The following is a 13,431-nucleotide window of genomic DNA, read 5'->3' as shown; positions in this document are numbered from 1 at the left end:
CGCCCGGCTGGCTCAGTCCGTAAAGCAGGCGCCTGTTGATCTCGGGGCTGTAAGTTCGAGTTCCATGTTGGGTTTAGAGACTACTTTAAAAATAAAAAATTTTAAGTAAAAATAAAAATAAATAAAGCGCCTAAGCCGGACGTCAGTCTCTAAAGGGTTAACTCCCATTCCCCTGGGCCGATTCCAAGGTTGGGCCCAAGCGGAGCCCAACAACCAATTATAGGAGGGTCATTTAAACTTCAACCAATAGGCAGCAGTCGTGGGATTCCCTCCAGCCAATCAATGTTAAACCGCTGCTTCCGCCAAGCGCGTAGCCCTCGGCCAATCACAGGAGCTCCCGGGCCTCACGTATCCATTCGGTTGTAGAGTTAGGTCCTGTGCCAGCCAATCAGATCCCGGGTCAGAACGTGCCCTCAGGCTGGCGCGCCCCCTGACTTCCCACGCCTCCTCGCGCCGGGCTCTCGGAGGCGGAGCCGAGTTGGGTGTTCGCGGGTCGGTTTCAGTGCCGTCCTTTGTCCCTGGCCCCTGGCCCAAGACCTTTGCTCTGCGGCGCAGCGGCACCTCCCAGGACTAGGAGTCCCCAGGCCCTGGCCGGGCTGCAGGCCGGGGGTGGGGCCTTTCCGAAACGGCTGGGAGTTACGGGCTCGGCTCAACCCCGGACCGGTGTACTCCGCCCAGTTTGAAAGCGGGGACGGGACGTTGGGGGAGGGGGGGATGTTATGGGACGGTGGTCTGCAATCAACGGACCTGGCTCCAGATCCTGGTCCACCACATCCCAGCCCTGTGACTTTGGCCAAGTGGCTCCGCGTCTCTGTTTCACCATGGGGACGATCATAACGACTCCCTCAAGGTTGTTAACGAATGGGGCATCACAAGAATTAAGAGCTGGACAAATGGGAATTAATACTCTTTTTTGTCAAGCCCACGCCTCCTGCTGCAGGTTCCCCACACAGACACCCCCCACCGCAGGTCCAGCCACCAACTGGGCATTCCCCAGCAGCCCTGGACTCTTGACCTCAGTTTATTCCCCCATGTCCTTGCCCACGTTCCTTTGACTCTGTTCCCCAAATCCTGGACCGGACCTCCTCCTCCCAGCTGGGCCCTGGTCATCACCTTGAGCCTCAGACCTCTATACACAGCCTCCACCTCATCCACCTTCCACACTGGCCCCAGAGGGATCTTACCAAAATGCAACTGTGACCACCTCCCTCCCCTACTCTAAATCCTTCTATGGCTCCCATTGCCTTTGATAAATACAATTAAAACAAACTGCTGTGACCTTATTAACCATTTATGGCACCCCCTTTTGAAAAAATTTTTAACTAAATTTAATTTTTTTTAAATATTCATTTTTGAGGGAGAGAGCAAGTGTGAGCACTAGTCGAGGAGAGGCAGAGAGAGACAGAATCCCAAGCAGGTTCCACGCCCAGTGTGGAGCCTGATGCAGGGCTCTATCCCAGGACCCTGGGAGCATGACCCGAGCCGAAGTCAGACACTCAACTAACTGAGCCACCCAGGTGCCCCTATGGCATCCCTTTATGGCAGGCATTGTTATTAACTTTATTAGTTCATCAGATGAAAAGATTGCCAAGTCACACGGCTCTTGAGTGGATTGCAAAGGCTATTTTTTGCTATGTGTATAAAGTCCAGGCAGCCCTATAATGATTAAGGAAATTGAATTTGTAATTTTAAGACTCCTCAAAAATAAATCTCCGTGCCCACATGGAAACTTGTACCAAAGATTCAGAGAATTAACACCACTTAAAAAAAAAAAAAAAAAAAGTGTCTTCCAGAAACTTGAAGAAGAGGGAACATTTTCCATTTCATTTCATTTTTTTTTTTTTTTGAGAGAGAGAGAGAGAGTGCGTGCGTAAGCGGGGGAGGAGAAGAGAGTGAGAGAGAGAGAAAAGAGAATCCCAAGCAGGCTCCACACTGTCAGCACAGATCCCTTCTCAGGGCGAGCTGAAATTAAGAGTCAGACACTTAGGCGACTGAGCCACCCAGGCGCGCGCCCCCCACCCCCCAATTCACTTTATGAAGTTAGCATTACCCTGAAACCAACACCAGATAAGGACGATACAAAAACATTTTAAAAAGAAAGAAAACGACAGACCGTATTCCTCGTGATTACGGGCACACACACACACACAAAATCGCTAACAAAATATTAGGAAGTAGAATTTGGCCATATATAAAAAGAATTACTCACCATGAGTGAGTGGGGTTTACTCCAGGGATGCATAGCGGGTTCAGTATTCAAGAATCAATCAATGTTAGCCATCATATTTAACAGGCTGTGGTCGTGGAATAACGGTTCCCTAAAGATGTTCATATTCTAATCCTCAGGACCTGTAAATATGTTAGATTACACGGCAAAGGGGATTTAAGGTGCAGATGGAACTTAAATTTCTAATCAGCTGCCTTGAAAATAAAGAAATTAGCCTGGATTAGCTGGGTGGGGGCGATGCCATCACAGGGGTCCTTAAAAGCAGACGACAGTGGTCACAACAGAAGAAATTCGGAGTGATGTGATGTAAGGATTCTGGCTGTATTTGCTGGTTTTGGAGATGGAGAAAGGGGACCATGAGTCAAGGAACCCAAGAAGCTTCTAGAAACCGGAAAAGGCAGGGAAATCGAGTCATCTTCTGAGCCTCCAGAAAAGAATGCATCTCTGGCAACCCCTTGATTTCAGTTCTGTGAGATCCACATAATACATTTGTGTCGTTTTAAGCCTCCACGCTTGAGGTGATTTGTCAGAGCAGCCACAGGAAACTAACACGCAAACTAAGGAAGAAACGTCTCCGACAAGATCATTTCAACTGATACAGAAAAGGCATTGGACAAAACTCAACACCCATGCATGGTAAAAACTCTCAGCAAACTAGAAACAGATGGAAACCAACTCACCTGCAATTAACATTGTACTCGATGGGGAAAGACTAGACGCTTTCCCCGTAACAGAGGGAACGGGGCAAGGATGTTCACGCTCGCCACCCGTATCCAACGCAGTCCTGGAAATTCCAGCCAGTGCAATAAGACAAGAAAAGGAAATGAGGGGCATACCGATGGGAAAGGAAGAAATAAAACTCGCCCTGTTTGCAGATGATAGGATGGTCTTCCTAGAAAATGCCAAGATGTGAACAGGAATACCTCGTTCTAAGGCGCTTCACAAATAGTGCTTTTTTTTTTTTTTTTTTTAATAAATTGAAGGTTTGGGGCGCCTGGGTGGCTTGGTCGGTTAAGCGTCCGACTTCGGCTCAGCTCATGATCTCACGGTCCGTGAGTTCGAGCCCCGCGTCGGGCTCTGTGCTGACAGCTCAGAGCCTGGAGCCTGTTTCAGATTCTGTGTCTCCCTCTCTCTCTGCTCCTCCCCTGTTCACGCTCTGTCTCTCTCTGTCTCAAAAATAAATAAACGTTAAAAAAAATTTTTTTTTAATAAAAAATAAAAAAAATAAATCGAAGGTTTGTGAAAACCCCACATCAAACGGCACCGCTTTTCCAACAGCATTTGCTGACTTTGTGTCTCGTTTTGGTAATTCTCGTACTATTCCAAACATTTCCATTATCATTGTATACTTCTGGTGGCTCATGGGAAGAGGGCAAACTATTAACAGTACCAGGAATTTGGAAGTTGTTTCCAACCCTCATGGATGACGCTGAGAGAGAGAGAGAGGCAAACCAAGAAACGGACGCCTTAAAAAAAATTTTTTTTTAATGTTATTTATTTTTGAGAGAGTGAGCGAGCGGGGGAGAGGCGGAGAGGGGGACAGATGATCTGAGGCGGACTCGGCACTGACAGCAGAGAGCCCGATGTGGGGCTCAGACTCATGAACCTTGAGATCATGACCTGAGCCAAGGTCGGACACTTCAACCAACAGAGTCACCCAGGCGCACCTGGGGACGAAGGAGTGCACTTGTCCTGATGAGCACTGGGTGTTGTATGGAAGGCAGTGCTGAATAACTATGTTGTACGCCTGAAACTAACATTACTCAAATTTAAATAAAAGCTTCAAAGATTTTTTAAAATGTTTATTTGGGGGAGGGGGGCAGGAGCAAAGAGGGAGGGAGACAGAGGATCCTAAGCGATCCTAAGCGAGCCCTGTGCTGAGAGCAGAGAGCCAGACGCAGGGCTGGAACTCAGGAGCTGTGAGATCCTGACCTGAGCCTAAGTCCAAAGGTTAACCGACTGAGCCACCCAGGCGCCCATAAATACATATTTTTAAGTACAGTCTACCTCCCAACGTGGGGCTCAATCGCATGACCCCAAGATCAAGAGTCTCTTCGTACTCGTCCCACTGAACCAGCCAAGAGCCCCTGAAATAAAACCTTCTAAATTTTTCTTTAAGGTTTATTCGTTTTTCAGAGGCAGAGCATGTGGGGGGAGGGGCAGGAGAGAGGGAGACAGAATCGGAAGCAGGCTCCAGCTCTGACCATCAGCACACAGCCCGACGCGGGGCTCGAACTCACGGACCGCGAGATCAATGCCTGAGCTGAAGTCGGACACTTAACAGACTGAGCCACCCAGGCACCCCTTAATAGATATTAAGGCGCCCCTTAGATAAATTTTTTTTAATTTTTTTTTAACGTTTTAGTTATTTTTGAGACAGGGAGAGACAGAGCATGAGCAGGGGAGGGTCAGAGAGAGGAAGACACAGAATCTGAAACAGGCTCCGGGCTCTGAGCTGTCGGCACAGAGCCCGACGCGGGGGTCGAACTCACGGACCGCGAGATCATGACCCGAGCCGAAGTCGGCCACTTAACCGACTGAGCCACCCAGGCGCCCCAGATAAATTTTTTTTTTTTTAAATGGAGACGCCTGGGTGGCTCAGCAGTTGGTGGCTCAGTTGACTCTTGTCAGAGTTGACATCTCCTGTCTGCTCCCATTGACACACAGGTGCGATTCCTATCAAAATCCCAGCAAGATTTTTTTTTTTGTAGATTTAGGGAAGATTGGTACAGCAGGCAGGCAGCTTAAGGGGCACGCAGACCTTCATGCGATGTCCCTGTTGTGTCCCCTCTGGACACACGCACTGCCACTCGGGCACCAGGCTCCTCCCTTTCTCACATCCAGACCTTTGCTTAGCCAGGTCCCTCCTCCCGGTGCGCCCTCTGCCCAGTCCCCGCTCAGCACCGAGAGCCTCCCAGTGGCTCCCTCGTCGTCCCCCACTCCAGCGGGCCTCCCAGACTTCTTGGGGAGACCAGAGAGGCTGGGATTTCCCTAGGACCTGCCCGGGCCCAGCACCCGCCCAGCACCTGGCAGGGGAGGGAGCTGGGGAGCTGACAGGAGAGAAAATTCCCCTGGAACCGGTTTCTCTGCTCCCTGGCCCAGCTGGGGCACCCACCCCGGGGAGAGGCCAAGGCCAAAGACCCGGGCCACCATGGCCTCAGCCCTAAGCCCACCCCGGGTCCCCAAACCCAAAGGCGCTCTACCTTCACACTACTACGAGAACTTTCTGGAGAAGAAGGGACCCTGTGACCGGGTAAGGCACTGCTGAGCTCCTAGGCGGCTGCACTCACCTCTCTGAGCCTGGATCTTCACACCGGGCCGAGGGGGCGGGGTGGGTAGAGGCTGGGGCCGGGCGCCTGCTGGGGGTGCTGGAAAAGGTTGTGCCCACCATCTGGCGGTCTCTGACTCTGGTTTATCTCTTTCTCTGTGTCTCTCCCTGTCTGCCTCCCTCTGTCTCCCTCTTGGTCTCTCTTCTCTTTCTCTTGGATACAAACAGATCAGGGACTTCCCCCAGGAAGTGGAAAACCTTCTGGCTCCCAGGTCCCAGCCCCACAGTAAACTTGAGCCTCAGCTGCAGGGGGGGGGTGGGAGGGTGGTCAAGGCCAGGAGAGGTAGCTGAGGGGGCCGCATCTGGCAGGACCAGAGACGGATACAAGCCCAGTCCCTCCTTCCCTGAGGCGCCCCACCCCCCACACTTGTCTCATCTTCTGCTACAACCCCAAACACCCACCCACTGCGTTCCCTGGCCACCCCCACCGCCACTGCGGATTGCGGATTGCGGTCCCCTCCTCCTTTCCTTGTGCCTCCAAGTGCCCACCCCCCACCGCCCCCCTCAGGCCTACACACCATCTAGGCCACAGGGGTCCCCACGTCTTCTTGACTCCCAGCCCTTGTGCAAGGGACTCTCCGTCGTTGTGCCTCGGTTTTCTCTATTACACAATGGGTATAGTAGGGCCGTAACCATGGTTACTGGAGAAGGGGTAGCCTTCAGGGGTCTGGGGTCCTGACTCCACAAGCACTGTTCACCGGTATTAACGCACCCAATTCCTTCAGCGGCCTCTGCGGTAGGTTCCTCTTTATCGCCATTTCATGGGTGGGGAAACTGAGGCACGGAGAGCTTAAATACCTTGTGCAATGGCGTATAGTGGGTACAGGACAAAGCAGGTCTGACCTGCTGAGTTTAATCACTTACTGCTCTGCTCCCAGGGCCGAGCACATGGTAAGTCCTCAGTAAATGTCAGTTAAATGTATCTACGGACAGATGGGTAGGTGGATGGATGGGTATGTCGATGGTTGGACAGACATAGAGACGGATGGGTGGGTGGGTAGATAAGTGGATGAACAGATGGATGGGCAGGCAGATGGACAGATGGACAGGTGGACGGATGATGGCTACTGGGCATCAATATGAAAACTATCCTCATTATCATTACGGACTAATGAAAGTACCTCCTCCTCCTGGCAGTCTTCCCGGATTTCCCAGTTGAAGGGCCTTTCTCCAGATCTCAAGGCCTAGGGTTTGTCCCTCTCGGGGTACTGATTACTCTTCCCTGGAAGATTTAGTATCTATGCTTTCTTTTTAGTTTTTAAACGTTTATTTATTTTTGAGAGACAGTGTGTGAGTGGGGGAGGGGCAGAGAGAGAGAGGAGGGAGGCACAGAATCGGAAGCAGGCTCCAGGCTCCGAGGAGCTGTCAGCGCAGAGCCCGACACGGGGCTCGAACCCACGAACTGTGAGATCGTGACCTGAGCTGAGGGTGGACGCTCAACCGACTGAGCCCCCCAGGTGCCCGAGTATCTATGCTTTCTATATTCTTCTGGAAGACAACCTATTTAGAAACAGAAGCCATGTCCCATATGTAGTATTTTGCCTCTGCAACAGAACTGGGTGCAGAGTAGATGTTCGGGGAATATTTGCTGGAAAAAACCCAAACAAACCCATTCTCTTACCATCTGAGCTGTATCAGCCCCCTTGGACCACCAGAGAGTTAGGACGTTTATAATTCAGAATCCTGGGGGGAAATCCTGAATCGGCAACACTTCTAGAGTCCAGAACCTTGTGAAATTCTGAGACTGCAGACTCAGGCCCACAGGAGATCCCAATAACTATTTATGGGGTGGACAAGGAGAAGGGGGTGTATGTGTGCGAAAATGGGTACATAGACGGGTGGGTGGGTGGACGGTTAGTTCAACTTACTCCTGGATCTCCTACCTCTGTACACTGGCCAGGGGCGGGGCGGGGCGGGGCGCCGCTCTGCATTCCCCATTCCATCAAGGAGGATTCTTTGGTCCTTTCTCAAAGAACAACAGATCCCCAGAAGTTGGGCCATGGATGGGGAGGGCCTCCCAGAGAAGGCAACGTTCGTTCAAAGACCCAAAGCAGGTGATGAAGGAAACTGTGATGATCTGGGGAAAGAGTCTCCAGGCAGAGGAAACGGCCAGCGCAAAGGTCCTGAGGCAGGAGTGGGTGCCATGGAGGTACCCGGATTTCCCTTCTCACCTCCTTCTCTTTCCCTACCTTTGGTCCCCAGGATTACAAGAAATTCTGGGCAGGCCTCCAGGGTTGCACTCTCTATTTCTATAATAGCAATCGGGACTCCCAGGTAAGGAGGGGAATGAGCTGGTCGCCCCCCCCCTCCCCGCCCCCCTCCTTTGACCTCAGGGACCAAGCATAGGGGGCGGGTGTTTCGGCCAAGCCAGAGGGCCTCGGGAGCCACAAGCCTGGCGCTCAGACCCCTGCTTCCGGATCCCCAGCACGTGGAGAAGTTAGACCTAACGGCACTTGTGAAGCTCACAGATGACCCACCCTGGGGAAGCTCCCGAGACCCAGGCACCCATTTCAGCCTGGTCCTCCGGAACCAGGAGATCAAGTTCAAGGTAGGCCCCTCCCTCCTTGTCACACTTACCACTAACACACACTAGCACGTAGTCGCACGGAGGCTACCACTGGGTTGGTGACACTGGCCGAGTCACTTGACTTCTCTAGGCCTTGGGTTCTTCGCCTGCAAAATGGGACAGTACACAGAGAGGAGCCAGAACAGCACGCGAGCCACAAGGATGGGCCCCCGGCCATCGCTCAACCTTGCAGCTAAGGTTGTCGAGCGCCTCCCGTGTGCCGGACATTCTCCTGGTTGCAGGGAACAGGACAGTTAAAACTCCTCACCGTTGTGGAGTTTGCAGTCGAGCGGGGGAGGCACGCAGTACACACTACAAGTGTGTAAAACATATCTGGAGGGGCAGATGGCAGGAGACGCTTGGAAAAAGTGCTAGGGAAAGGACGGAGCACGCTCAGGGTTACCATGTTAAACAGGGCGGCCGGGGAAAGCCTCACTGAGACCCGCCGGTGAGGGAACCAGCACGTAGATACCTGCGCAAAGGCTCGTGTGTGTCTGAAGAGCCTGGAGGAAGAAGAGGAAGAAGAGGAGGGGGGAGGGGGGAGGAGCAGGAGGCTGCTGGGCAGAGGGAGGGAGGAGGGCAGGGAGGGGACAGGGCGTGCGGTGCAGGGCTTTGTGGGCCCTAGGGAGGACTTGGGCTTTTACCCCAAAGCAGACGGGAGCCCGGGGAGGGTTTAGAGCATTGGCGATACAGGATCTGATTTGTATTGTTTTCAAACTTGACGCAGTAACATTAAAGAATTCTATCCCACTTTCCTGAGGACTTATGATGTCCAGACATCCTAAAGTAACCCGGGTCCCAACTCGTTTAATCTTCAAAAGAACCCTTGGAAAACAGTGACTATTATTGCTCGCTCCCATTTCACAGATGAACTGACCGAGGCTCATCGCCACGGGCTCTTTTTCTGTCCCTCCGCAGGTAGAGAGCCTGGAGTCTCGGGAGATGTGGAAAGGCTTCATCCTGACGGTGGTGGAGGTAAGACTGGGTGCCTCCTCGGAGACCCTCTTTTCTCCTCCCACGCCACAGTCCTCAACCAGGCCCCCAGAGTCTCCTACACGGGTCTCACGCTGGTGGCCTCTGAGCCCAACGCAGCCCGCAGACGTCTTCTGTTTTCGCCAACAGTGTTAAAACTGTGAAAGTGATCTGCCATTATTTAAGAGCCAGGAGTTTTTGTCAACATTCCTGATGTCTGCTTTAGTCCTTTGTCCCCTGTCTGGCCCCGCAGCCTGTAAAGTTTTGAGACCCTACATTCGAGCATCTGATCTGTCCTTCCCCTCCCTGAAGTCTCTTCACCCCTGCCCTGAGGAGGCGCAGGGTCGCTCTGGAGCCCCCGGGCCCGGGTTCCCATCCTGGCTGCCTGGGCCCGCACCCCGACCTCAGGGTGCCCCTCGGTGACGGGGGCACCAGCCGCCCGTGCCCTGACGTCCAGGCGCCCTCGGGTGCCTCATCTGCCCTCAGCTCCGCATCCCGTCCAACCTGACCCTGCTGCCCGGACACCTGTACATGATGGCCGAGGCCCTGGCCAAAGAGGAGGCGCGCCGCGCGCTCGAGGTGCCCTCGTGAGTGCCCGGCCGGGCCGCGCAGCCCCGGGACGGCGGCGGGCGGAGGCGCGGGGCCCAAGGGGCGGCCGGCGGGGTCTGCGGGGAATCCCGTCTTCCGGGACTAGGTCCACGTGCCGGGGGCGGGGCTCCGCGGGAGGGTGTGGCCGCGCCCCAGGGGCGGGGCCTGCGCGGAGTGAGGGACGCGTCCCCCCCAGCTGCTTCCTGAAGGTGAGCCGGCTGGAGGCGCAGCTGCTCCTGGAGCGCTACCCCGAGTGCGGGAACCTGCTGCTGCGGCCCAGCGGGGACGGAACGGGCGGCGTGTCGGTCACCACCCGCCAGACGCTCAATGGGTGCGCATGCGCGGCGCAGGGATGGGCGGAGGGACGCGGTCTCCGGGGGGCGGAGCCAGAGTTCGGGGGGGGGGGCGGGCGTGGGATCCCGAGGCCGGCCCCTCCCCGGAATGGGGGTGGGGTCCACGCCTGGGGGCGGAGCCAAGGGCCGGACGGAGGACCCCTTTGGGGGAGTGGTTAGATCCTGAGGCGGGGGCGGGACTCTATAGGTGAGGTCAGACCCTTGGGTGAGGATGGGCTCTTCGGGGCGGAATCGGGGCCGGGTCTGGACCTCCGGAGCAAGGAAGAAATCAAATCCAGGGGTGGTAACCAGCCCTTTGGGCGGAGTCAGGACTTGTGGGTGGAGTCATAGGCCGGTCTTCCCCTTGAACCAGGGTGGTTGAATCAGGCTTTGGAGGTCCACTTTGGGGACGGATCAGAGCCTGGCCCTAAATCCTTCTTTGGGATAGCCAGGTGAAGGGTAGGGCCACATCGAAGGCGGAGTTAGAACCCACGGGCGGGGCCTCCCGGGGGTGGAGCCATCAGGGCGTGGCCCTCCACATCGAAGGCGGAGTTAGAATCCACGGGGCGGGGCCAGAGGAGGGGCGGGGCCTCCCGGGGGTGGAGCCATCAGGGCGTAGCCCTCCTTAGGTGCAGTGCCAAGACAGCGGCGGGGTCTTCCTGGGGGGCGGGGGTATGCAGTCAGTAGAGGGCCTGATTCTCCCGGGAGAGTCACGCCAGGTCGGGGCACGGTCAGTGTGCGGAGGACCAGGTTAGCCCCTCCGTGGGGGCGGAGCCAGGACGAGGGGCGGGTTCCTCCTGGGCCTGCGCCCGCCCCCTCACTCACCACTTCCTGGGCAGGTCGTCGGTGGTCCGGCACTACAAGGTGAAGCACGAGGGCTCCAAGTATGTGATCGACGTGGAGGAGCCGGTGAGCGTTGGGCTGGGGTACGGGAAAACGCAGGGTGGGGGCGCCTGGGTGGCGCAGTCGGTTAAGCGTCCGACTTCAACCAGGTCACGATCTCGCGGTCCGTGAGTTCGAGCCCCGCGTCAGGCTCTGGGCTGACGGCTCAGAGCCTGGAGCCTGTTTCCGATTCTGTGTCTCCCTCTCTCTCTGCCCCTCCCCCGTTCATGCTCTGTCTCTCTCTGTCCCAAAAATAAATAAAAAACATTGGAAAAAAAATAAAAAAAAAAACGCAGGGTGGGGGTCTGCGCCCCTTCCCCAGCAGCCCCAACTGCGACCTCTACCCGCCTCCAGTTCTCCTGCGACTCACTCGACGCAGTGGTCAACTATTTCGTGACGCGCACCAAGAAATCGCTGGTGCCCTTCCTGCCAGACGAGGACTATGAGAAGGTGCTAGGTGAGTGCGGCCTCAGGGAACTCCGGGAACCCAGTACGTGCCTCTCCCTCCCCTGCCCCCACGGGGCACCCCTGGGTCAACCCCCAGCCGCCGCGCCTCCTCTAGGACCACTCTCTGTTCCAGGCTACGTGGAGGCGGATAACGAGAACGGCGAGAGTGTGTGGGTGGCACGCGAGGCCCCCGCGCCCCGAGCCCCAGGTGATGCCCCCGCCCTGCAGCCACCGCTGGGCCATAGTGCAGGGAGACCTGGGATCCACATGGTGCCGCCCGTGTCCAGTCTTGGACCCAGAGTTACAAGGACCCAGAAATTACCCAGACCCTGCCCTCCGGGTTGTGGAGGGGGGGACAGAGCTGGACACACTTCCAGCCCTGTGGGGCTGAACCTGGGGCTGAAGACAGCAGTGCCTAGAGTTGGGGAGAGAAAGGGGGGAGGCTTCCTGGAGGAGGCGGTGTTTGCTTAAGGCCTCAAAGGATTTCAGTAGGTTGAGATGGGCAATGGAGGGGACGGAGGGCTCACCTGGACCGACATCTACCCAGAGATGGGAACCGGGGTGGCTATTGAGAAAGGGGTGGGGGGCGGATCCCGTTTACAAGGCGGGAAGAAGATGCTAGGAAGGCCTCTGGGCTGAGCAGACGCTGGGGGCCCCTTGTGCACAGTGGGCACGAATGTGCACACATACACACGTGAACACTCACAAACACGAATTGCGTCCACCTGCACAAGCAGCTCACGTGCAGACACGTGCACGGACAAGGGCTCCGCACATGCACGAACACTCGTGTCACACGATTCCCGTCCCGCGTGGCGCACATACACATACCTTAAGCCACAGTCACGTGTGTGGACACGAAGGCTCACTGGCGAGCACAAATGTGGACACGTACAGGCATGTGGGTGCACACGCTAACGTAGACAAATACTAGCACCCTCGCGGGTGTCAGGCCCGTATCCACGCATTCGGGTGCGTGTACAAACCCTCTGCCTGTATTCGACTATGCAAATTCACTCGGTGTGCCAGATTATGCGACACAGGGACGCAGACACCGACTCCTGGGTGAGCGTGTGTAAGAACCAAGCACGCGCAGGGTCACACGCGTGAATCTAGCAATTGCGTTTCTCACCAGGTCCCGCGCCCCCCTCGGGTGGCCCCAGGCAGCTGCCTCCCGTGCCCGTCACACCTGTGTCGAGCCAGAACAAGCTGACCCCACTCCCGAACGAGGACGAGAACTACGTGATCCCCATCGCACACACCCCAGCCGCCACCTACGTGAACGGGGACGGTAGGCGGGCGCGGGGGGGGGAGACGGGGACAGGGGAGGAGGCTGAAAGGTGGACGTGACGTGACGTGACGTGCCACACCTTTGTCCACACAGTGCCTTCCCCTAGTCGGCCAGTCATCCGGAAGCCCAAGAATGTGGCAAAGGTTCAGGCAAAGCCTCCAAAGCTACCAAAGCCACCCGTTGTGCCCAAGCCAGGTAGGGGTCCCGCCCCCGAGCCCTTCCCTTGTCCGGTGGAGAGCCGGCCTCAGTCCCTCCTCTGCCCCCTCCTCCAGAGCCCCAAGGCCTCCACGGCGGCCTGGCCAAGAAACCGGCGGTCAACTCAGCGCAGGCTTTCTTCCCCACGACAGGTGAGGCGTTTGGGGGTCCGTGTGGCCGGTGACCCGTGCTGTCACGCGGGACCCACACTCCGAAGGGCCCCACGCTTGGCTTAACGCTGTGCGGTCTTGAAACCCCTCAAGGCTTTTGAGTAGATTTTCATTTTTCACGGGGCCCGCAGATTCTGCGGGTGGGGTGGGGGGGACAGCGTGGGCTGGGGACCCCTGATGCGGCTGAAGTCCCCCCGCCCCCCCAACCAGGCCTGGCGGATTTGACCGCCGAGCTGGAAGAGAAACTGAGGAGGAGACGGGCGCTGGAGCACTCGGCCGGCCACCCTGGGGACCTGTGAGCCAGAGAGGCGGACCCCTCCTCCCAGAATAAAAGCTCAAGTGACCCCGGGGCCTCTGCGTCTGGCCTGGGGGGGGCGGGGCGGGAGGCAGTGAGGGTCTGGTAGACGTCTGCCCACAGCTGGCCCCTCTTAGC

General features: G+C 56.3%; 1 protein-coding gene across 3 annotated transcripts; it reads left to right on the top strand.

The window, feature by feature from the left end:
• The first annotated feature begins 5,375 nt into the window (after window positions 1–5,375).
• Window positions 5,376–13,342, top strand: STAP2 (signal transducing adaptor family member 2). 3 transcript variants are annotated; one of them, XM_042977262.1, is made up of 13 exons: window positions 5,376–5,480; window positions 7,758–7,829; window positions 7,981–8,103; window positions 9,040–9,096; window positions 9,580–9,680; window positions 9,878–10,012; window positions 10,853–10,922; window positions 11,250–11,352; window positions 11,476–11,550; window positions 12,478–12,633; window positions 12,727–12,828; window positions 12,906–12,980; window positions 13,209–13,342. In XM_042977262.1, the coding sequence occupies exons 1-13, from the start codon at window positions 5,379–5,381 to the stop codon at window positions 13,295–13,297; spliced, it is 1,260 nt and encodes a 419-aa protein (XP_042833196.1). In that variant the 5' UTR covers window positions 5,376–5,378; the 3' UTR covers window positions 13,298–13,342. The 3 variants fall into 3 exon arrangements, with proteins under 3 accessions (XP_042833196.1, XP_042833198.1, XP_042833197.1); XM_042977263.1 differs by lacking the exon at window positions 5,376–5,480 and adding an exon at window positions 7,535–7,609; XM_042977264.1 differs by lacking the exon at window positions 11,476–11,550.
• The last annotated feature ends 89 nt before the right edge of the window (window positions 13,343–13,431 follow it).

The sequence above is a fragment of the Panthera tigris genome, chromosome A2, assembly GCF_018350195.1.
Source record: "Panthera tigris isolate Pti1 chromosome A2, P.tigris_Pti1_mat1.1, whole genome shotgun sequence".
Lineage (NCBI taxonomy): Eukaryota > Metazoa > Chordata > Mammalia > Carnivora > Felidae > Panthera > Panthera tigris.
The sequence above is the reverse complement of the archived record's forward strand: the minus strand, read 5'-3'. Positions and strand labels throughout refer to the sequence as shown.